This window comes from Bos indicus, chromosome 2 (genome assembly GCF_029378745.1).
Source record: "Bos indicus isolate NIAB-ARS_2022 breed Sahiwal x Tharparkar chromosome 2, NIAB-ARS_B.indTharparkar_mat_pri_1.0, whole genome shotgun sequence".
Classification (NCBI taxonomy): Eukaryota; Metazoa; Chordata; class Mammalia; order Artiodactyla; family Bovidae; genus Bos; species Bos indicus.
Window position 1 is genome coordinate 675,405 of NC_091761.1, and position 22,973 is coordinate 698,377.

A 22,973-nucleotide genomic window follows, 5' to 3' on the forward strand; every position below is an offset into this window, starting at 1 on the left:
GTTTTCCCAGTCTGTAGCATGTCCATCTTAACACTGTCTTTATAAAAATTGTGAATTTCTTCAAAGAGAAGTTCACAATTTTTAAGAAGTCCAATTTATCCTATTTTCCTTTATTGAATTGTGCTTTTGGAGTTCTAGCTAAAAAATCTTTGTCTGACTTAAGGTCACAAAAGTTTTCCCCATGTTTTCTTCTAGAAGTTTTTAATTTTAGGTATATGAATTAATCTTGGATATGATGCAAGATAATTCAGGTTCAAAGATCGAGGTATTCCCTTAGGCAAGGCTGAAGATTTCAGGCTATGGTATGTGGAATTCAGGCTATAGTCCTTATTTCTGGATGGATTACTGGACATGTTGCACAGTCCATGCTTTAAACCAGATCTGAACAGAAGAACGGCTAGTTGGCCTAGGTAGAAAGTGAAGGATTTGGCTGAATTTTGTATATTAATGGTACAAGATAAGAATTTAAGTTCACTGTTTACCATATGGTTATTGAATTGTTCACAACCATTCACTGAAAAGACTATCTTTTCTCCAAAAACTTGTCTTTGAACATCTGTAAATTTTTCAATGCAAACTGTGAGGGACAAATCAAATTTCATTCTTCCATATTTATTGTGTCAGTATCTGCAAGTGCATTTTTGGACTGCCCATCCTGTTCTGCTCCACTGACATATTTCTCTCTTTACAGTACCTCACAGTCTTGATTACTGTATCTTTATAATGAGACTTGAAGTTAGGTGGTATCAGCTCTCCAACTTTGCTCATTTTCAAAGTTTGTTTTTACTATTATAAGTACTTTGAATTTCCACATGAATTTTATAATCAGCTTGTCAATTTCTACACAAATTTTGAATGGGAAGGGGTTGAGTCGATACGTTAATTTGAGAAAAACAACAAATTAACAATATTGAGTCTTCCAATCCATGAACACAGTATACTCCTCCATAATTTTAGGTCTTTTACAATTTCTCAGTAACATTTTTATAGGTTTTTTTTGTTGTCTATAAGTTATCCTATCTTTGGGTCAAATTTATTCCTTACTATTTCAATTTTAGGGGAAGGGTGCCATAAGTAGTATTTTAAAATTTCAATTTCTGATTGCATATTTAATATGTATAAAGACACACAATTGACTTTTTTTGATACAGGAATGTTTCCTTTGTCTACAACTGACTTTTATTTACTGATCTTCTATCCTGCAACTTTGCTAATCTCACCTCTTAATTCCAATAGCTTTTCTGTAGATACCATCAGATTTTCTACATAAATAATTATATTATGTGTAAATGGACAGTTTTAATTCTGAATAGTCACTGGAAGGACTGATGCTGAATCTCCAATACTTTGGCCACCTGATGAAAACAGCTGACTCATTAGAAAAGAGCCTGATGCTGAGAAAGATGGAAAGCAGGAGGAAAAGGAGATGACAGAGGACAAGATGGTTGGACGGCATCACCAACTCAATGGACATGAGTTTGAGCAAGCTCCAGGAGATAGTGAAGGACAGGGGAGTCAGGTGTGCTGCAGTCCATGGGGTCACAAGGAGTTGGACTGAGCGACTGAACAACAACAAATTCTCTTTCCAATCTGAATGCCTTTTATCTCTCTGCATTGTTGTATTGCACTTGCTAAACCTGCTAAACAATGCTGAATACAACTGAATACAACAAGACAGGGATGTCCCTGTCTTGTTCCTGGAGACAGGAAAAGTGCTAGGTCTGCCACTATCAGGCACTATGTTAGTCCTAGGTTTAACAGAGATGTCCTGTATCAAGTTTAGGAAGATTTCCTTCCTTCCTATATTGCTGAAAGTTTTTTTTTTTTATCAGAAACAAAGGTTAATCTGCCAAATGCTTTTCTGCCTTTCATCCATTGAGATAATCAAAATAATTTTTCTTTTTTATACTGATCAATTTTTTAATGTTAAAACAATTATTCAATTTCTGGCATAAACCTCACTTGGCCATACTACTTTATCCTTTTACATACTGTTAAGACTCAATTTTCTAAACTATTAAGAATTTTTACATCTATGTCAATGAAGGATATTAGTCTGTATTTTCCTAATAATATCTGAGTCTCATTTTGATATAAGAATATAACTGTCCCCACAAAATACTAAATTGGGGCAAATTCCCTTCTTCACTATTCTGAAATAGTTTGTGCAGAACTTGTATTATCTGTTACTTACATGTGTGGTAGAAATCACTAGTCATCTATATGGTCTTGAAGACTTACCTGTGGAAAATTTAGTTTTTTAAATAGACACAGGGCTATTCAAGTCATCCTTCCTGAGTGAGCATTAAAGAATACGTGTCCTTTGAGGAACACGTCCATTTCACCTCAACAGTTAAATCCGTTTGCATAAAGTTATTCAACATACTTCATCTTTCAGTAACTACACATCTTCAGTGATGAAAACTCCCTCATTCCTGATAGTCCTACACACTCGTGTGTGTGTGTGTGTAGAGATAGATCAGTTTAAATGGAGGTTTTCATTGATTACACTTTCTCAAAGAACTGATTTATGTTTTCTTTCATTTTCTTCCATTTTTCTGTTTTCTATTTCATGGATTCTTGCTCTGATCTTTCTTTCTTATTTCTTTCCTTCTGCTCACTTTATCTCTCTTATTCTAGTTTCTTAAAGTAGAAGCTGAGGTCATTGTTAGGGACCATTTTTCTTTTATAAAAAGGCATTTTATGCTATAAGTTTCCTTCTAAGTACTGCTTTTTCTCGATCCTACATATTTTTACATGCTGTTTTCACTTTCACTCAGTTCAAAATTGTTTCTAATTTAGCTCTGCTTCTTTCTTTGACCTATCAGTTATTTTAACATGTTTTACTTACTTTCCAAATTAATAGAGGATTATACATTATTGATTTACTCAATTTCTAATCAATTCCATTGTGGTCAGAGAAAATCTTTTATATAACTTGAATCTTTTTGATTTATGAGATTAGTTTTCTGGCCCAAATTATGATCTTAGCAGCTGTTCCATGTGTACTTAAAAAGAATGTCTTATTAAGTAAGTAGTACTCTATTGTTATCAAGTTGGTCAATAAAGTTGTTCAAGTCTCCTGACAGATTTCTATCCACCAACTCTAGCAGTTATTGAGTTGTTGTTCAGCTGCTAAGTCATGGCCAACTCTCTGCAACCCCGTGGACTGTAGCACTCCAGGCTTTCTTGCCTCTCAGTCTCCCCACAAGTGAGTGTCAGTGCTCACCTCTGGAGATCACTGAACACACTTTATCGCCTGTTACTCAATGCCTTGAGGGCTGCTGTTTCATGTGTCTTGCCTGGTGCTTTAGTTATTTCAGATGCAAAGGTCCTGTGACTCCAATGTGGCCTTTAGTTCCCATTAATTTTTAAAAATTACTGAGTGTGGTTGTTTTGTGTAAAAAACTGTGTCATCTGTGTGTTCCTTTCCCCGCACTGCCATTTGCTCTGTATTATAGGTATTTATAGGTTTAGCATCTGCATGTTCACAAAATGTCAGCTATTTGTGGAGAACTAGAACCAAGGTAAGCAGCCTCAGGGGAAAGGACAAGATGAAGCTCACCATACTTGGTAATCAGAAATCAAACTTCAGATTTGATGTCCCCCAACAGAGAGGTCATGTAGACGAGCCTAAATAATGTTACATGAATTATTTCTGCTAAATAAGTCACTAGGTTTGAGTAGATTATTACAGATGTTGTCCTTAAAAACAAACTGCCAATATACTATACAAGCATTAGCACAAATAAAATCAAGAAAAGGAAAACATAACACTGAAAATGATGTTTTCACAAAATACCTTCTGTTGCCATGCCCCAACTTCCCATCTTCTGCTTCACCCCAAGAGTAAACTTCTCCTTCTGAAGAGAGGGCAAGACAGTGTTTTCCTCCTGAGTTCACAGCTACTTTCTTAATGAACACATGCTGAATGGATTCAAGTAATGTGGGGGTGGACACCGATTCTGTCCCTCCAACTCCTAGTCTGCCGCCCGCACCATACCCAGTGGCATATAGCTACAAGATAAAATAATACAGGCATCATATTTTTATCTAAGGATCCTATATTTTAATACTCAATAAATCAAATCAATGCCCTAGGTATTTTTACCACAGAAAAATGAAATTTAAAATTAAGACTTTATTTTTGCTTTATCAGAACTCTAAAAATTAAAGAAAAAATTACAATGAATAGAAACCCCAAATTCAGAAAATGTATTTTGAACATACGTCTTTTCCCTGAAAGTACTTCTATTTTTGTCTAGAATAGCAATTACAATTAATACCAAGAAAAGCAAAAACAATTTAATTATCTACTATATGCAACCCCGGAGAAGGAAATGGCAACCCACTCCAGAATTCTTGCCTGGAGAATCCCATGGACAGAGGAGCCTGGCAGCCCATGGTCCACAGGGCTGCAGAGAGTCGGACACAACTGAAGCGACTAAGCACACGTGCACACACTACATGCAAATGCCAAATAACACCTACACAAATACCCACAGGAAAAGTATACATATATCAATATTTCAGCAAAGCAGTATATAAATCACATAGTAGAATATACTATTTTTTCATTCATTCTAGGTGGGTAATTCATTTAGGATATAAAACATCTTTATCATTAAAAAAAAAAGTCAAGACTGCCATTTCCAAATGCATGTCAAACACCCCTCCTGTAACAATTTAAAGGCTGCTTCACATTGTTTCAACTGGTCTGCTGCACTGACACAACAGGAAGGAAACTTGAAGGCCCAAAACAAGAAGTAAAACCAAGAATTCAGACAGATAAAGGAGCCCAAAGTCAGTTTCCCCTGGGAATGTTTTGAGGATCTCAAGTGCACAGGGCGTGGGGGGTTAGGAGTCAAGCCCAAAGGGAAACTGTGCAAAAAGAACAGGCTGAGAAGGGCTTCCTCTCACTCAGACTGAATGAGAACTAAGAAGAAAACAAAGAAAGTTGTCTTTCTCAACCTTAGGATTGAATGAAAGGGTGGAAAATCTCTCCTGAGAATTCATAACCACAAAAGCTGGTCACTGAGTTGGTTTTCAGTCTGAATTAATGCCACCTATGGTCTAAATTCTGTAGGTAGAGAATTTAATTTACAATGGCTTAGACTTGGAGTATCCTAAACTCTCTTTTGATTAGTGACTTTAGACCAGACCTCTAACACCACAAACTTCTTAACCAGCAGAGGCAGGAGAGAACACTACGTGAAAAAGCAAACAAAAGTGCTGGCTTCTCTTTTTCTCTTCATTTAGATACTGCCTGATCCCTCAGGCTCTGCCTGGAAACTTTCATGGAGCTATTTCCAGGCAGTTTTCTATGCTTCAAAAAGCTGTCCCATCCTTTCAGAGTCCTACTTCTTGCAGATATTTAACTAAGATGTTAATAGATTCTAATAGTTTTGGATATCATCTAAATAAAAACAACAACAACAAAAAAAACTAGGCCTCATCTCAAAGAATTTCTACATAAAATTTTCCAAGGAAAATAGTCAGATCATAGTTTTAAAAATTCCCATTATCTAAGAGTGAAAAGAAACAAAGTCCAATATCATGTTTAAAGAAATAAAAACTTGAAAGTATCCCCAAGGAATGAGAGACTAAGATAACACAAAGCAGAACTTCCAGAAATTAAAAAAATAGAGTTTAAATTAAAAGCCCTGATGCATAAAAGAGTTATAAGCAGGTGAAGAAATATTAGAAAACTAGTATATGGCTCTAAGGAAATTATCCAGCATATGGCAAAGAAACACGGAAAGAAGAGGCAACAGAAAAGAAGAGAGAACTGGGAATAGATCTCCTCATTGAACATCAATTAGAACTCGGAGTTTTAAGTACAGATCATAGAGAAAATATGGCTGAGAGGCAATATTTGAAAAAATAATGTCTGAGAATTTATCAGAATGTTAAAAGACCAGTTCCCTAGAACCAGGAAGCCCATCCCTCATCCCTCACCACCTGGTTAAAAAAAAAAACAATAAAAAAGGACAGGAAAAATAAAAAGAAATTGACATCTAAATATATCATAGTGAAAGTATAAGTCACTAAAGAAAGATTTTAGAAGCAGATGTTATACAAAGGAAGGATTTAACTTTCATTTGGGTAAAAATTAATCTGACTGCTGACATCCTAGGTCATGATCAATGAGGGCCAAAAACCAGAAGAACAAAACTTTTAATAGACTGACTAAAAATAATGGTCAGCCGAAAATTTTATACTCTGGGACATGGCTTGGATTGCTACCCACAGGCCAAATCAGGCCCACCACCTGTTTTTTATTAAAAAAAGAAAAGTTTTATTAGAGCACAGGCACACTCACTCATTTTCATATTCACCACAAGCTGCTTTCATAATTGTAACAGAGATCAGATTGTATGATTCCCATAGCCAAAAAACACTATGGCAACCTTCAAAGAAAAAGTTTGCAACACTGACCTAGAAAAAGGACAAAATTAAGATATTAAAAAAAACAATCAGGAGATTAACCAACAACAGACCCTCACTAAAAGAAACTGAAAATACATGTTTAAAGTATCAGTAGAAGGACTGACCACCTGCCCTGCCTCTTGAGAAATCTGTATGCAGGTCAAGAGGCAACAGTGAGAACCGGACATGGAACAACAGACTGGTTCCAAATAGGAAAAGGCTTTATATTGTCACCCATTTAACTTATATGCAGAGTGCATTATGAGAAACGCTGGGCTGGAATAAAGACTGCCGGGAGAAATATTAATAATCTCAGATATGCAGATGACACCACCCTTATTATACAGTGAAGAAGATATGCAGATGACACCACCCTTATTATAAAGCAAAGAAGAACTAAAGAGCCTCTTGAAAGTGAAAGAGGAGAGTGGAAAAGTTGGCTTAAAGCTCAACATTCAGAAAACTAAGATCATGGCATCTGGTCCCATCACTTCATGGCAAATAGATGGGGAAACACTGGAAACGGTGACAGACTTTATTTTGGGGGGCTCCAAAATCATTGTAGATGGTGATGCAGCTATGAAATTAAAAGATGCTTGCTCCTTGGAAGAAAAGTTATGACCAACCTAGACAGCGTATTAAAAAGCAGAGACACTATTTTGTCAGCAAAGGTCTGTCTAGTCAAAGCTATGGTTTTTCCAGTAGTCATATGGATGCGAGAGTTGGACTATAAAGAAAGCTGAGCACCAAAGAATTGATGCTTTTTCACTGTGGTATTGGAGAAGACTCTTGAGAGTCCCTTGGACTGTAAGGAGATCCAACCAGTCCATCCTAAAGGAAGTCAGTCCTGAATATTCATTGGAAGGACGGACGCTGAAGCTGAAGCTGCAATCCTTTGGCCACCTGATGTGAAGAACTGACTCATTTGAAAAGACCCTGATACTGGGAAAGATTGAAGGCAGGAGGAGAAAGGGATGACAGAGGATGAGATGGTTGGATGGCATCACTGACTCAATGGACATGAATTTGAGTAAACACCGGGAGTTGGTGATGGACAGGGAGGCCTGGCATGCTGCAGTCCATGGGGTCGCAAAGAGTCAGACACAACTAAGCGATTGAACTGAACTGAGAAGGAAAATTATCCCAGATAATTGAGGACATAAGAAATAACTGGTGAGAAAAGATGTGTATAACATTTGGGTAAATCCAGAAAACTATATGGTCTATATAAAAAAACAATAATAATAATGTTTATTATTAGGGACACAGGTTAGGGCCAAAACGCAGAATAACAAAGGATCAGCCTTTCTTATTTGGGAGGAGTACAGAAATACTGACTAACTTTAGATTTTAGATATGTTAAAACAACCAGAAAACTCCAGAAAACAGAAAAAGAGTGCCGGGAGCCGGCATATTGCATACTGAGTGCATATTGCATATTGAGTGCAGCACTTTCCACAGCATCATCTTTCAGGATCTGGAATAGCTCAACTAGAATTCTATCACTGCCGGGAGCCAGTGTGAGGAGCTCCACCCATGACAAAGGTCATGAGGAAGGAGGCTCGGCATACGCAAAGGCAGGATCGAGCCTCAGGAGTCCCCCTGGAAATTCTCGAGCATCTACCCCCAAAACCAGAGTCTGCCTACTTTCTGCTTTGTGCTCTCACCTACACCTCTGACTTTACGGGGGGCTGTCCCCCACTACCTCTCTCTGAAAAAAGTTAGCTTACAGCTCCAGGTAATAATTCCTGGGTGTGACAGTGTTTAACCTACAAACTCCTTTGGAAATCCTCTAGCCTGCCTGAATAGGTTTTTCCGGCCACATGTGATTGTTCAGAGCCTCCCAACTGTGAGAGGCAGGAGATGTTCTAAACTGTCTAAACACAGATTCCTTTGAGTAGTTAAGATTGATTAGAAATTGTATTGGTGAAGGGTTTTTCACTTATTGGGCCAATGTTTGCTGCTAAGTCTCCATACCCCTTACCTACTGTGTCCTTGGCAGTGTATTGATTGATATAATGGGAGTATAGAAATGTAAGTAGTAGCCTCAATGTTTGTAACCTTGGACCCTTGAGTTAATTCTTTTCTTGATTGAGCCCACCTCACCTTTGCCCTATAGGAATGCAGCTTTGTCCAATGCTTTTTTGGAGGCTGGTGCCTAACTTTGGAATAATCACCTTTAGAGAAAGATAAGTTTCTTAAAATGTTAACAGGCCTCCTGGCCAGAAGATGATGTAATTCACCTGAACTTTTGCATATGATAAGTTTGAAAGCCTGGCTTTGATTAGGACCAGGAACTGCTGTCCTTGCATGACTCCACCCCTTCCCCCATTATCCTCTATGCACAACTTAAGGTATAAAAACTACTTTGGAAAATAAAGTGCGGGCCTTGTTCACTGAAACTTGGTCTCCCCATGTCGCTCTCTCCCCCAAATTCTGGCTGAGTCTCCATCTGGAGCGCGGAACCCACCATGCTTGCTAATTATGCCTGGGCTTCTAAGATCTGACCGGGGAGGCCTCAGTGTCTCCTCTCCTTCGGGAGAACGGAAGGATGCCTGCGGCCTATGTAAGTGGTGCAAACTTCTTGTCTTGAAGTTTTATTGGTCTCCCGCATAAACCAAGCTACTCAGCCTCTTTTCTCCACTGAATTTTCCTACTGAGCTATCCTCATCCTATTACTCTTTATATCTTTGATAAAATATTTAAATAAATAGGTCACCGATGCCATCCCCACTTCAAATACCCTGGATCAGCCGGGGCTGGTCCCTGGCAAAAGAGAGCTACACTTCAACCCTTGATACTTCTAGGTAGCATGACCTTGATACTTCTGGCGGGTAGCCTCTGATTTGCTTCCCAGAGTCCCTGCTTGCAGGATTCCCACCCCTATGTAATCCCTCCTTAGATGTGGGCTGAGCCCAGTGACACTCTCCTAATGGATAGAATATAGCAACAGGGATGACATGTCACTTCTGCATTAGCTTGCACAAGACTGTGACTTCTGTCTTGCTTGCAGGCTCTCCTGCTTTGACAAAGCCAGCTGACATGTTGTAAGATGGCAAAGAGCTGAAGGCAACCTCAGCCAATAGGTCATGGCAAGCTGAATCTTCCTCAGGCCAGTCCTGCAGCAACTGCAGCCTGATGAGCGAGTCTAGGTTGGAGGACCAACCTAAGCCACCCAGACAGACTGTGACATAATAAATTTGTATTGTTTTATGTAAACTGTTGTAAGTTAAATAGATAATATAGTATCATAACCTGACGTGCAATGGATAAGACAAATAAATACATTATGATGATCACACTCATGACCCTGGGTGTCCCTAAAATTCCAAACACAAACCAATATGTGTGTATGTGTGTGTGTGTGTGTGTGTATACACAAGTGGGTGTGTATATATATATAAATATTTATAAATATATAAATAAAACAGAACCTAACCAAGGTTTCTTCAGTGAATCCAAGACCGTTTGATACAGGAAAAGCAGTCAATCTAATACACTATATTAATCTTTGGCCCCCTGATGCAAAGAGCTGACTCACTGGGAAAGACCCTGAAGGCAGGAGAAGGGGGTGACAGAGGATGAGACGGCTGGACAGCATCACTGACTCAGTGGACATGACTGAGTTTTGAAGAAACTCCAGGAAATAGTGAAGGACAGGAATGCTGCAGTCTATACAGTTGCAAAGAGTTGGCCATGACTTAGCGACTAAACAACACGAGGAGAAAAACATCTGTATGTTAGTGTTTTAAATGTAGAAAGATGTTTGACAAAAGTCAATATCCATTCATAACTAGAAAAAGATGCAAACTTCCTTAATTTGATAAAGGGCATCTGTCAGGAAGCATTTAACAGGAGGCTTCCTGTGTGCTGTTTTGGATCTGTCATGAATCCTCTGTCCCTTAGCAAACTACTCCCAGGGGCTTAGGAATGCATGCATTTCCTTTGTTAGTTTTTCCATACGGTGATAAGTAACTATTTACGACCCTCTTCCTTTTTATGAACCATACAGTAAAAGTGATTATTTACGACCCTCTCTCTTTCATATAGATGACCTCATGTTTCCTTGATAACTTGTAAGTTTTGATTTTATCTCTGCTGGAAATAGCTACCTTGTAAGAGAGTATAAATACCCACAAAATGTTGAATAAGACACCTTTGCTCCATCAGAGCTTTGGGCCCCGTGTCTTCTTTCTCTCTCTCTCTCTCTCCCTCTCTCTTTCTCTCTCTCTCTTTCAGGCTAATTCTCTGGAGTACAGAGGCCCTCTGGGTTCACTTTCCTGCCTGGGCTTTTAAGATCCTCTCCAGAAGGTGCTCTGCCCCTTCACCCCTTCGAGAGGGCGCCTGAGGCCTTCGTGAACAGAGCAAGCCCCGTGTCAGGGACTTCACTGGTTTTCTGTGTAAACCAAGGAATATCAGCCTCTTTCTCTCTCCTTTACTTTCTTATTGCCGACTCCAGACCACCAGGTTCCAGTCCATTAAAGGACTTCAACAGGCATCTATCAAAATCTCACAGTGTGTAGGATCCCATCACAGTGTTTCTTTTGCAGCCTAAATTAAGACAAAAAGAAGGTCCATTACCACCACCCCTGTTCAGTATTATACTGCAATTCCCACCCAGCCTAATTAGCTCCATTTCTCTGTAAAAGACAGGTGAACTGAAAAGGAATGAACAAAATTTATCTCAGAACATGAATTTATAAAGATGATACAAAACAGTTTAAGATACTAAGAAAGAAGAATATAATAAAGTCACTAGACATATGGGCCACCCTTTGGATGAGGGCTTCCCTTGCGGCTCAGTTGGTAAAGAATCCATCTGCAATGCAGGAGACCTGGGTTTGATCCCTGGGTTGGGAAGCTGTTCCGGAGGAGGGAACAGCTACTCACTCCAGTATTCTGGCCATGGAGAATTCCATGGACTGTATGGGATTGCAAAGAGTTGGACATGACCGAGCAACTTTCACTTTCACTAGACATACAGTCAATATATAAATATCAACTATTTGAACGTATCAGTAGCAATTTTTTAAAAGACAGCATTATGGCAGAACTTCCAAGACGGTGATAGAATAAGATGGGAAAGTCACCTTCCTCTCCACAAATACATCAAAAATACATCTACATATGGAACAACTCCTAAAGAACACCTTCTGAATGCTGGCAGAAGACGCAGACTTTCAAACAGGCAAGCCAATCTCCTTAGAATGAGGTAGGTCAAAAGATAAAGGTTAAAAAAATGAGACAAAGGATTTCAGGATGGGGACCTGAGCTCTGGGGAGACAGCTGTAAAGGAGGAAAAGTTTCCACATACTCAGAAACCCCTCATGGAAGGTGGGGCAGGGGGGGAGCTTCAGAACCTCAGAGGGGAACACAATGGCGGGGGCTCGGAAGGCAAAATGGAGAGAACTCACCACAAAGATAGCTGCCAAACATTACTTCCCAGGTGAGAAGCTGCTCATACTGCTGGCCTAGAACAAATCGGGGCTGAGTGCTGAGGCTCAAGCTTTGAATCTCAGGGAGAGGTCCTGATTTGGCCAACTGTGAGAATACTCTGAGGACGTTAGTAGGACACAGCTGAGGGAGTCCAGGGAAAACACTGAGCATCCCAGAGAGACAAAATATCGTTGCCACTGGAACACTCCAACTCCTACTCCATGCATTTGCAGACAGCAGTGTGTGCCCAGGTGGTGGCTGTCAAAACCAGCAAAACTGGTAGGAGCGCCAGAGGCAGAAGTGACACGACTGCAGTTTACGTAAACATAAGTGACTAGACACTGCCAAAACCAGGGCAAGGGCCTGAGGCAGCAGACAAAAAGCCGTCACTGCAGTCCCGACCCCAGAGGCGGCAGCTGCCAACGGCTGTGAGCAGGCACAGGTTACTGCCCAACCCACGCTGGGAGTCTATGCAGCTTGGTTCTTCCTAGGGACCCACAAATTGAGGTATATTCCTCTGGGAGAGCACATGACCCGCCTCAGACTATGACAACATCTGGCAAGTCTAACGCCGCAGGCACTACTTAGTACATCCTAACTGTGGCTGCCACATTCCACCCTGTCCACAGCCCAAGGGAACAAGTGGGCCCTAATAAGCCTTGGCCTTCTCCACCTCTTGCCTGGCTAAGGAACAAACACTGGAGGATAGCCTATAAGCAGAGCTAATCGATCAAAATCACTAGAGTTGATCAACGAATATAACAGTCATAGGATATATTAATAAAATTAATATACAGAAATTCCTTGCATTCCTATACACTAACAGTGAAAAATCAGAAAAAGACATTAAGGAAACAATCCCATTCACCACTGCAACAAAAAGAAAATACCTAGGAATAAACTGACTTAAAAAGACAAAAGACTTGTATGCAGAGAACTATAAGACACTGATGAAAGAAATCAAAGATGACACAGAAAGATGGAGAGCTATTCCATGTTCTTCGAAGAATCAACATCATGAAACTGACTATACTACTCAAAGCAGATTCAATGCAATCCCTATCAAACTACCAATGGCATCTGTCACAGAACTGGAACACAAAATTTCACAATTTTTATGTAAACACAAAAGACCCCAAACAGACAAAGCAACCTTGAGAAAGAAAAAAAAGCTATAAGAATCAACCTTCCTGACTTCCGGCTATACTACAAAGCTACAGTCATCAAGATAGTATGGTTGCCACAAAAAACAAAAATATAGACCAATGGAATAAGATAGAAAGCACAGAGATAAACCCACGCATCTATGGGCATCTATCTTTGACAAATGACACAAGAACATACAATGGAGAAAAGACAGCCTCTTCAGTAAGTGGTGCTGGGAAAACTGGACAGCTACACGTGAAAGAACAAAACTAGAACACCTCCTAAGACACACACAAAAATAAACTCAAAATGGATTAAAGATCAGAAACTATAAAGCTCCTAGAGGAAAACACAGGCAGCACACTCCTTGACATACATCACAGTAAGATCCTCTATGACCCACCTCCTAGAATAATGGAAATTAAAACAAAATAAACAAGTAGGACCTAATTAAACTTGTAAGTTTTTGTACATCCAAGGAAACTATAAACAAGGATAAAATAATTGCAATTATTTTCTCCAAACTCTCAGAATGGAAGAAAACAGCTGCAATCCAAAATATACAAGTAGCTCATGCAGCTCAATATCAGAAAAACAAAGAACCCAATCAAAAAATTGGTGGAATATCTAAACAGACACTTCTCCAAAGACATACAGATGGCCAACAAACACATGAAAAGATGCTCAACACTGTTCATTATTAGAGAAATGCAAATCAAAACTACAATGAGTTATCACCTCATAACAGTCAGAATGGCGATCAGCAAAACATTTACCAACAACAAATGCTGGAGAGGGTATGGAGAAAAGGGAACCCTCTTGCACTGTTGGTGGGAATGTAAATTGATACAGCCATTATGGAAGATAGTATGGAGATTCCTTAACAAGCTAGTCTTAGTTCAACTACCAGATAACCCAGCAATCGCACTACTAGACATATACCCTGAGAAAACCATAATTGAAGAAGACACATGTGTTCACTGCAGTACTATTTATAGTAGCTAGGACATGGAACCAACCTAGATATCCACTGACAGGTGAATGGATAAAGAAGCTGTGGTACATATATATAATGGATTATTACTCAGCTACAAAAAAAGAACGTATTTGAGTCAGTTTTAATGAAGGGGATGAACCTAGAGCCTATTATACAGAGAGAAGTAAGTCAGAGAAAAACAAATATTGTATATTAACACATATATATGAAATCTTTAAAGATGGTACTGATGAACCTATCTGCAGGGGAGCAATGGAGAGGCAAACATAGAGATCAGACTCGTGGGCACAGTGGGGGAAGGAGAGGGAGGGATGAACTCAAACAGTAACACTGAGGCATATACAGCACCATATGTAAAACAGATGGCCAGTGCAAATGTATGACGCAGGGAGCTCAAACCCAGTGCGCTGTGACAATCTAGAGCAGTGGGATGTGGTGGGAGGTGGGAGGGAGGTCCAAGAAGGAGGGGACATATGTATACCTATGGATGATCATGTTGATGGACAGCAGAAACTAACACAATAATATAAAGCAATTACCGTCCAATTAAAAAATTTTTTAAAAGACAGCATTATGATAGCAGACAAAAAAGTAATACATCAAATGAACTGATATGCAAATAACTATAATACACTTTTGTATGTATGCTGCATTTCAAAGTAAAAAATTCTAAAATCATAGAATACATTAAAGATTATACAGAAACACTATAGAATTTATGGCATACTGCTTTCAGTATACCATGAATACTATTAATCTTGAGATAATGTTTTAGTACACAATCCTTATACACACTATGAACTCAACTGCCCTCTAGCCACAGCTGTCTCGCAGTTTCGATGTCAGTGTGACAGAAAATACACCTTCTTACCTTCCCATCAGCTGTCACTGCAAAGAGCGTCTGCTCTCCTCCAATTAGTTGCACAGGTCTGAGGGCTGCAAGGGCTTCACATGGTGTAGGGACTTTAACTTTTGCACCTTCAATGCCCCCAAGCTGACCCCTATGATTATGACCCCATCCATAAATTGTTCCACTGCCACCAGCAGAAAGAGTCCAGTCATCTGGTCGCCTGTAACAAACATTAAAAAACAATTGACATGGGAAGAACTCCATGTTAAGCACCATTTTCCCAGAGACAATATTAATTCTTGTTTTGGCTATAGTCAACCTGTTCATCCACTGCACAAGCTGTTCATCTTGCTCTCTTCTAAAAATGCTGTGACTCTCATGGAGAACGTCCATGTTTTCGCCATCTGCCATTAGTTCACGAATTTTCTTAGCCACCTGGACAATATTATTATGAGATTATAAATCAAGCACTCATCTCTCAGGAATAAAATAAATAATACTAAGGCAAGAAGACAGGAGAGGAGGTCTTCCCAACCAAGAAAATGAGGGAATGCCAACACTGTGATTTTAGGGTTAATAATCAAAACCAAGACTATATTACATTGAAGATATTTTAAAATGTCTAGGCAGTATCATTATATCTTTACTAAAAACAAACTTTAACTGAAATTCAGTGTTATTCATTTTCAACTATGTGCTTCTTTTTTTACGATATTCCTTGCCAAGACAGATGTTACTATCTTGTAACACTGGCATCTTTTTACACTATAAAAGAAGACACTTTGCATCCCTAAAGAGGTTCCAAAATAAGGTACAATACCTCATCGAGAAACAGACGGGGCAGCGACGTTCTCTTGTCCAGGGCCACAGCAACACGGGAGGCCATGCAGTACCTCCGGAACCAAGCCCACTTGTGTGTTTCAGCACAGCAAGGGAGCGTGTCTAATTCCAGGTCACAAGCAAGAGCTACTAGTACCTGCAGCCAGCAAAAATTAACAACACAGGGATACTCAGACACAGCGAACATTCTACTTCACCAGCACTGCATGCCAAAGACAGCCCCCATGCAGGCTCTCTGTGGGTCTTCCTTCACAATTCCTCACTCCAGATAACTGCCACATGCCCAGCAAGGGGCGTGGCATCACCAATGATGTGGATTATTCCTACCCAGTTCCTAGTGATACACCTGACAACAGGAACCCAGATCAGACCACGGCTACAATACTTGCCACCTAAGTAAAAGCATCTAAAAGCACACTGTTATTAAAGCACAAGAGCTTAGACCACACAGTCTTGAAACTGTTTCACATTCACCTTCAGTACCTATACCTGTCCTCAGGGATGCCTGATATTTGATGTACTGTACTTGACAGCTCTCTGTGGTTCTCTCACCACCTCAAAACAAGCCAAGAATTACCTTAAAGAATGGGCTGTGCAGTAGCTGCTTGCCACCTCTCACAATAGGATCTTCATATTCAAACTGCCTTTGCAAAGCTTCTGGAAGGCCTTTCACCAAAGCAGCAAGAGCACTGCCTGAAAAACTCTTTTAAGAAAACAACAAAATTATAGCCCATACTAGGAAACCAAATTCAGGAGAGTTGAGTTGAGTGTTTTGTTTCTATGAGTCAAATGTTTAATTATACTGATACTATTCTCCCCTAAAACAAGTGATTGATCTTTATAAATGGGGAAAAAAATCTAAAAAGACACAATGAATACTGAAATTAAAAAGAAGAGCATGAAAATTCACTTCAGAATATTTGGTCTTAATTTCAGTATAACAAAAACAGTTCTTCCAGGGAACCAGAAAGGAATTTCTGCTTCAGAAACCTCCGTCTCCAACATGGTTAAGATAAGCATTCTTTTAACAATAACTACTTCATCCAGCAAAACAAAGGGGATGTGGTGAGTTAAGACTCATAAAGCTATTCTCATAGCCATCTACATGGGGCTGTTTCTATAATCAAAGTCCAGCCTGCACTCAGTATAATAGCAACATAAAGGGAGTCTGAATGCAAGAAAGGCTGTCTTAGTCCTATGTGAAATTTCCCAACTCTTCTGTGATTAAGAAGTTAAAATAATTAAAGCAACATTTTAGTCCCAAAGGGTCACACAACTAGAAACTATAATGTAATGTTTCATACCAGAGCTCTTGTTTCCCCATCATTATCTCCAAGTAGCCTGTTTATGTTAATTGATTGTCCAAATTCAGTTGTAAGAAGCTTCCTCAGTCTTTGAAGGGCCCACATTCTGTGACTGGCAGCTGAAATGAGAAGACAGAAAAGTCAGAGGATGACCATTCTTCTCAAGAAGTAAGACAGACCTGACAACAGAGGTGCCACTTACCCAAGGCACTCAGCTGTGCACAAGCTGCCAGGGACGCTGCAAGGCGGGGGATGATGCTTCTGTTTGAGGCAAGGTTGAGCCGGAAGTCCAACAAACAAGTTACCAAGTCCATGGACGGGCACGAGAGGACACAGCGATCAGAAAGTAGGTCTTTAGGGCCTGAAGAAAGGTAATTATAAATGTCCCCTTGTTGGGCAGGGCAACAGCTACCCCACAAGGAGATTCACCCAAAGTTGAGTGCGTCATCCACATGGATGCCACGGCTAGAGGGCTGCACCACTGTCGTGTCACGTGACTACGCTCCGCACACTGACATTTCACCTGAGATCTCACACGGCTGAAGAACCGCAACCAGCAACAGCTGGAAGACTTTGGGTGAAAACAGAGAGCCACATCCCAACAGCCAGAAAGTGAAGCAGCTCATGCAGTTCTGAGCCTTGATGTGGTGGGGCCTTGGGCAGTGCTGGGTCCCAACACAACAGAAGGTAGACTACAAGCACCAAGTGAAAATTCGTGTGTATTTCCCTTGCCTGGATCACCAACCCCCCTCCTCACCTGCAGCTGGCATGATGGGGTAGACTGTGAAGCGCCAGCCCCACCCATTCACAGACCCATCACTGATGAACTTCCACTTCAACTCATCCCCCGGGATGCGCAGTTCGCTGGACCAGTCAGACCACTCCCGGCCTGGGGGACAAAAGCACACTGGTGGTGGGTTTACCCCTCATCAGATCAACATCAACTTCCTTAGATACAAAGTCACTCACATCCTGTCTGAACGACAGCTGGCTCCTCCAGCCCACTGCCCAGGTGCGTCCACACCAAGGCCTTCAGCTCACACTGCAGCAAGCAACTGGGAAGCAGAGGACAGGTAGGCAGTGCCCCAACAGAAGACACTCAAACACAACCACAATGCTATGTGAGAGGCCCACAGAGCCAGTTCGTGCTCACACCAGGGTCAGGGCCTACAGAAGTTTCTTTGAGAGGGTCTGATGCAATGGTTAGTACCCAGGCAGCCAAAGAGAAAGCCTCCATCTTCCTCAAAGGGGAAGCAAGTGTTCAGAGACACAGGGCCCCCACTGAAGCACAGGGGCGGTTCAGCACACATGAGCCACTCTCCAGAAAGAGGAGAGTAGCCTGCCAGAGCTTGGGGTGCCCTGGAGAGGAGCTGGGGAGACAAGCTTACAGTGTGCCACCCCAAATGAGCTTCCACTTAGAGGAGCCATCAGGCAGCAGTGTGGGAGTAGCCTGGAAGGGATCCTGTTGGAAGCAGAGAAACTGGAAACATGTCAGAACACTACTGCATACTACAGTGACATCTGTCAAACTGTCAGAAAAAAAAAAATCCATGCTCATCTGTGATACCACTTCATCCAAAGTAACTTCTTGTGAGTAAAATTCTACTGGCACACAGCCAGGCCCATCATTTATATTTGGTCTGTGACTGCCTTTGCTACAAAGGCAGAGGGGAGTAGTTATGTTAGGAAACATTTGTTGACCCTGGCTCCAGACGAAGAATAAAGATACCTTAAGAGATCTGCACACACAGACACACATACACCTGCACTGATGATTCTAAAAAACACAGTGAAGGGCATTTATCAAGCCCCCAGACAGAGTGATTCACTCTTGCTCAATCTCACGGAGCACATCAGAGCAGGGAGAGGCCCAAAGGAGACCCCTCCCATCTACTCCAGTACTGTCCACCACGCGCACACAACACTTACTCAGAGGGGAGCCTAACTCCTCACAGCAATCAATTAAAAAATAAAACCTTTAAGAAGCCTTGTAGTATGTCAACCTTTACCGTGCATGAGTCTGACAATCCCAAACATCTTACAGCACCATCTCCACTGTCTAGGTGAGACTGGACCCTCCCGACAACCAGTGCCCCCAAGAAGGACCAGCAGTCATACTGGACACCAGTAGTCCCACCCATTGGTGGGGAGGTACATGCATCACTTAATAAATCATCTTACTGAAAGCACAGGGGAAAACAGATAAAACCTACTGTATTTTGCAGTTAGGTCACTTATTGTTCTCTCGTGAAGTCGCACGTGAGAATGAAGCAGTAATGTGCTAATGGTTTCTACAAAAGCAAGCTCAACTCCTCTTCCTACCTGACCGCACGGAGACAATCCTGTTGACACCATCCATAACTGTGAGAGGGTCATGGCGCCTTTCGGTGGAGCACTGCCGGTCAAACTCCACCCTGAGTCCCTCTGCACCTGGAGGACAAGTAGGTACAAAAACAAGGTAACGCTCCCAGTCAACATACCACAGACAGGGCCAAAACCATACCACACAGAAGCAGTGAGTCTAAAATGATGTGCAACAGCCAACGAAAAGCAGAAAGGAAGAACTAACCTCAAAAAAGAAGGATTCCTCTCACTCCAACTCTGCCTCCCACAAAATATTTCACCCATGATGAAACAATTGAAGACACTCTCACTTGGCCAACTAGTTTTGTGGTCTCACTTCTGGAAAGATTTTCATGCTATAGCCCTAACCAGACGACCAAGCTTTATTATCCTGCTCCCCCACATTTTAAAAGCCATATAAAATCATGTCCACCAAGAATTTAGCATTAGATCTAGAGTCTTCTCTGGGACAAATTAGCTTAGAAAAGAATCAGTGAAGGCTATGACCTGGGTTACGGTGGAGGGAAAAGGTTGGCAAAACAACTATAAAATCACTCAAAATAGTAAGAAACAATGATTCCAGGGCTCTTCAAATCAATTCAAGGCGAACAACAAGCCGAGAAGAGTTCATTCACGGAAAAACTGCCCAACTCAGGTAGGGACAGTGAGAGCCTATGTGTTCTCGCCTAGGATTGCCCTGTGCGGCTGCAGCTCAGCTTTACCAGGATGGGACTCTGTCTCCAGTGACATGCTAACTGGTGCAAAGCAGGCGCAGTGCCTGGGCAGAGATCCTAAAAGTCAGAGAGTGGGGAGGGTAACTGAGGACATACAGAAAAGCTTGCGTCTTTGCTGGCTTAAGAATCTGGTGTGGCTGGGCGGGTGCCAGACATGAGAACTAGCCAGAAATCTAACAAGAAGATTCTGGAAGTCAGAGAACAGAGAAGGGCTCAATGAGGACGTCATGGAGGCCTGGGTGACTTGAGGCACATATCCTCAAGAAAACGGAGAGTTGGGTGTGCATGTGCATGTGTGTGTGCATGTGTGCATGCACTTGCGCGCACGCACACACACACACAGGAAAACTGCCAAAACACTGACTTCCATGCCCTCCCTTGCTTCCACCCACAGAGATCCATCCACAGATGGGGAAATGAGCAGGCTAAATCAAGCAGATGGAACAAACCCTAAAAGTCAGGCTAGAGAACAAAAATCAGAATTATAAAGTAAGCTAGGATATCAGTGAATGTGTGACGCAGGGAAGAGATTTTAGAGAGTAATTCCAGGCATCTTACAAAATAAATACACAAAACCACCATAGAAACCCAGCAACAATTACAAGTCTTTTTTAAAAACTCAGAAACCAAGTGTCACAACAGAATCTAAAATGTCTAAGTTTTCAACAAAATATAATGAGATATGCAAAAACACTGAAAAATGTGAGCCATACGCGGGAAGAAAATCAGACAACAGAAACTGACCCTAATGGGCCAGATGCTGAACCGAGTAGGCAATGACTTCAAAACTATAATAAATATGTTCAAAGAATTCACAAAAACAGTGAAAACATGATAACAAAGGAAAATATGATAACAATGACTCTGGGTCCTTAGACCTTTTTGTATAGTTCTGTGTATTCTTGTTGTCTCCTGTTAGCCTCTTCTGCTTCTTTTAGGTCTGAACAAAGCCCCAAAACACACGACAAAAAAACAAATATAAATTAAAAAAGTAAGCAAATCCACGATTACAACTGGGGATTTCAAAATTTAGCCTTCAACAACTGACAGGACAGATAGAGAGAAAAATCTGTAAAGATACAGAAGATTTCAACAAGACTACCTACCATCTTGAACTCTTATATACCTCTTTATCTGGCTGTTCATCTGTATTCTTTCTCATGTCCTTTATAATAAACTCCATGGAGTGGCAAAGAGTCGGACATGACTGAGCGACTGAACTGAACTGAACTTACAATAAACTAATAAACATAAGTAAATGCTTCTGTGAGTTCTGTGAGGTGCTATAGCAAATCAATTGAACTTCACTTCTGACTGGCATTTGAAGTGGGTGCCATCTTGGTGGGACTTAAGCCATTAACCTAGTGTCAGGACTGAGTTAAACTGCAGGACACCAGCTGATTTTGCACAGCTGCATGATGTGTGGAAACCCTCACATGTCTAATGTCAGAAGTAGAGTGCTATAGCAGTGAGAATAGAGGAGATACAAATGAGGGAGTTTTCATTTTTACTTTTGCTATATTTTATACAGAAAACATATTCTGTAAATATGTTTTCATGTTTATGGAAGAAGAATACCTACCCTACAAAAACTCTTTCAGAGAGTAGAGAAGGGAACATGCTGCAATTCAATCTGTAAAGCCAGTATTACTCTAATATCAAAATGAGATCAAGATATTACAAGAAAGGAAAGCTACATAAATAAATTTTAGTTTTTAATAAAAAAATAAAAAGAAAGGAAAGCCACAAACTGACACTATTCATGAAAATAGGTCAAAAAATCCTTAACAAAATATTAGCAAGCCAAATCCAGCAACATATACTATAGATTATACATTGTGGACAATTATGATTTGTCTAGAAATGCAATACAAGTTTAATATCCAGAAACTGATTCATATAACATGCCATACTAATAAAGGATTAATATAGAAAACAGTATGTCAATACACAGAAAAATCATTTGACAAAATCCAACACGCTCTCATGATAAAATTTCCCCCACAAACTAGGAAGAGAAAGTTTCCTCAACTTGATAAAGGCATGTATGAAAAACCTATTGTTAACATACCTAATGCTAAGAGAATGATATGTATTCACTCTACTGGAACAAGGTAAGGATTTCCACTCTCATCCCTTGTATATAACATTAACTCCAGCTAGTCCCTATTCTAGCATAAGACAGAAACAGGTGATGTCTGTTAAATGTCACAAAGTGTAACTGATTTGAAGAAGGACATCTACGAAACAAAATTTGGAAAAGGCTGTTCTAGTGTAGCAAGGAAAGGATTCCCTCCACAAGGGAGATATGATCAGAAACCCGTAACTAACTGCCTACGAGAATAGTACTTCAGGCAGATGGCAAGTACAAAGTGAGACAAATGGCCTATTCCTGGAACATATTTAAGGGCCACCATAAAAGATGATGTGGAGGGCCCAGGAGAGACAGGTGAAGAGGAAGGGAATGCTGTTGGAGAGGCAAACAAGGTTCATGGGAAGTTGCACAGGCCATCATCAAGGATCTGAGTCTTATTTTAAGGTTACAGGAGTGCACTGGCAGATTTTAAGCAGAGCACCAGTATATTCTGACTCACTTTAAAAGAATCTCTCTCTCTGGTTGTCATGTAAGGAGCTGATTCTGGGAGACACAGAAGGTGAGAAGTAGAAGCAGAACATTTATATTATACTAGTATATGAGTTAGTATAATAAACAAGGTGAAACTAGATGATTAGGCCCAGAATGATTCAGAATGGTGATAAATGGCTGAATCTGAAATACACTTTTAGAGTAGAAATGTTAGGACTTGCAGGCAGACTGGATATCAAGTAAGAGAAACAGAAACAGGAAGAGGTACACTAGACTTTGTCTTAGGTAACTGCTGAGTGGAATTACC

General features: G+C 40.6%; 1 protein-coding gene across 6 annotated transcripts in view; it reads right to left on the reverse strand.

The window, feature by feature from the left end:
• Window positions 1-22,973, reverse strand: part of HERC2 (HECT and RLD domain containing E3 ubiquitin protein ligase 2) — a 234,998-nt gene that overhangs the window by 25,014 nt on the left and 187,011 nt on the right. For all 6 annotated transcript variants that reach the window (XR_011570152.1, XM_070801388.1, XM_070801376.1 and 3 more), the window contains 9 exons: window positions 19,325-19,432; window positions 17,760-17,891; window positions 17,205-17,363; window positions 17,003-17,121; window positions 16,276-16,401; window positions 15,679-15,834; window positions 15,178-15,293; window positions 14,880-15,078; window positions 3,803-4,017 (listed from right to left, as the gene is read on the reverse strand). Coding sequence is in view for 5 of the 6 variants with exons in the window: in XM_070801388.1 (XP_070657489.1) it covers window positions 3,803-4,017; window positions 14,880-15,078; window positions 15,178-15,293; window positions 15,679-15,834; window positions 16,276-16,401; window positions 17,003-17,121; window positions 17,205-17,363; window positions 17,760-17,891; window positions 19,325-19,432 (1,330 nt within the window). In the remaining variant the exon portion in view is untranslated. The remainder of the gene's footprint in view (window positions 1-3,802; window positions 4,018-14,879; window positions 15,079-15,177; window positions 15,294-15,678; window positions 15,835-16,275; window positions 16,402-17,002; window positions 17,122-17,204; window positions 17,364-17,759; window positions 17,892-19,324; window positions 19,433-22,973) is intronic.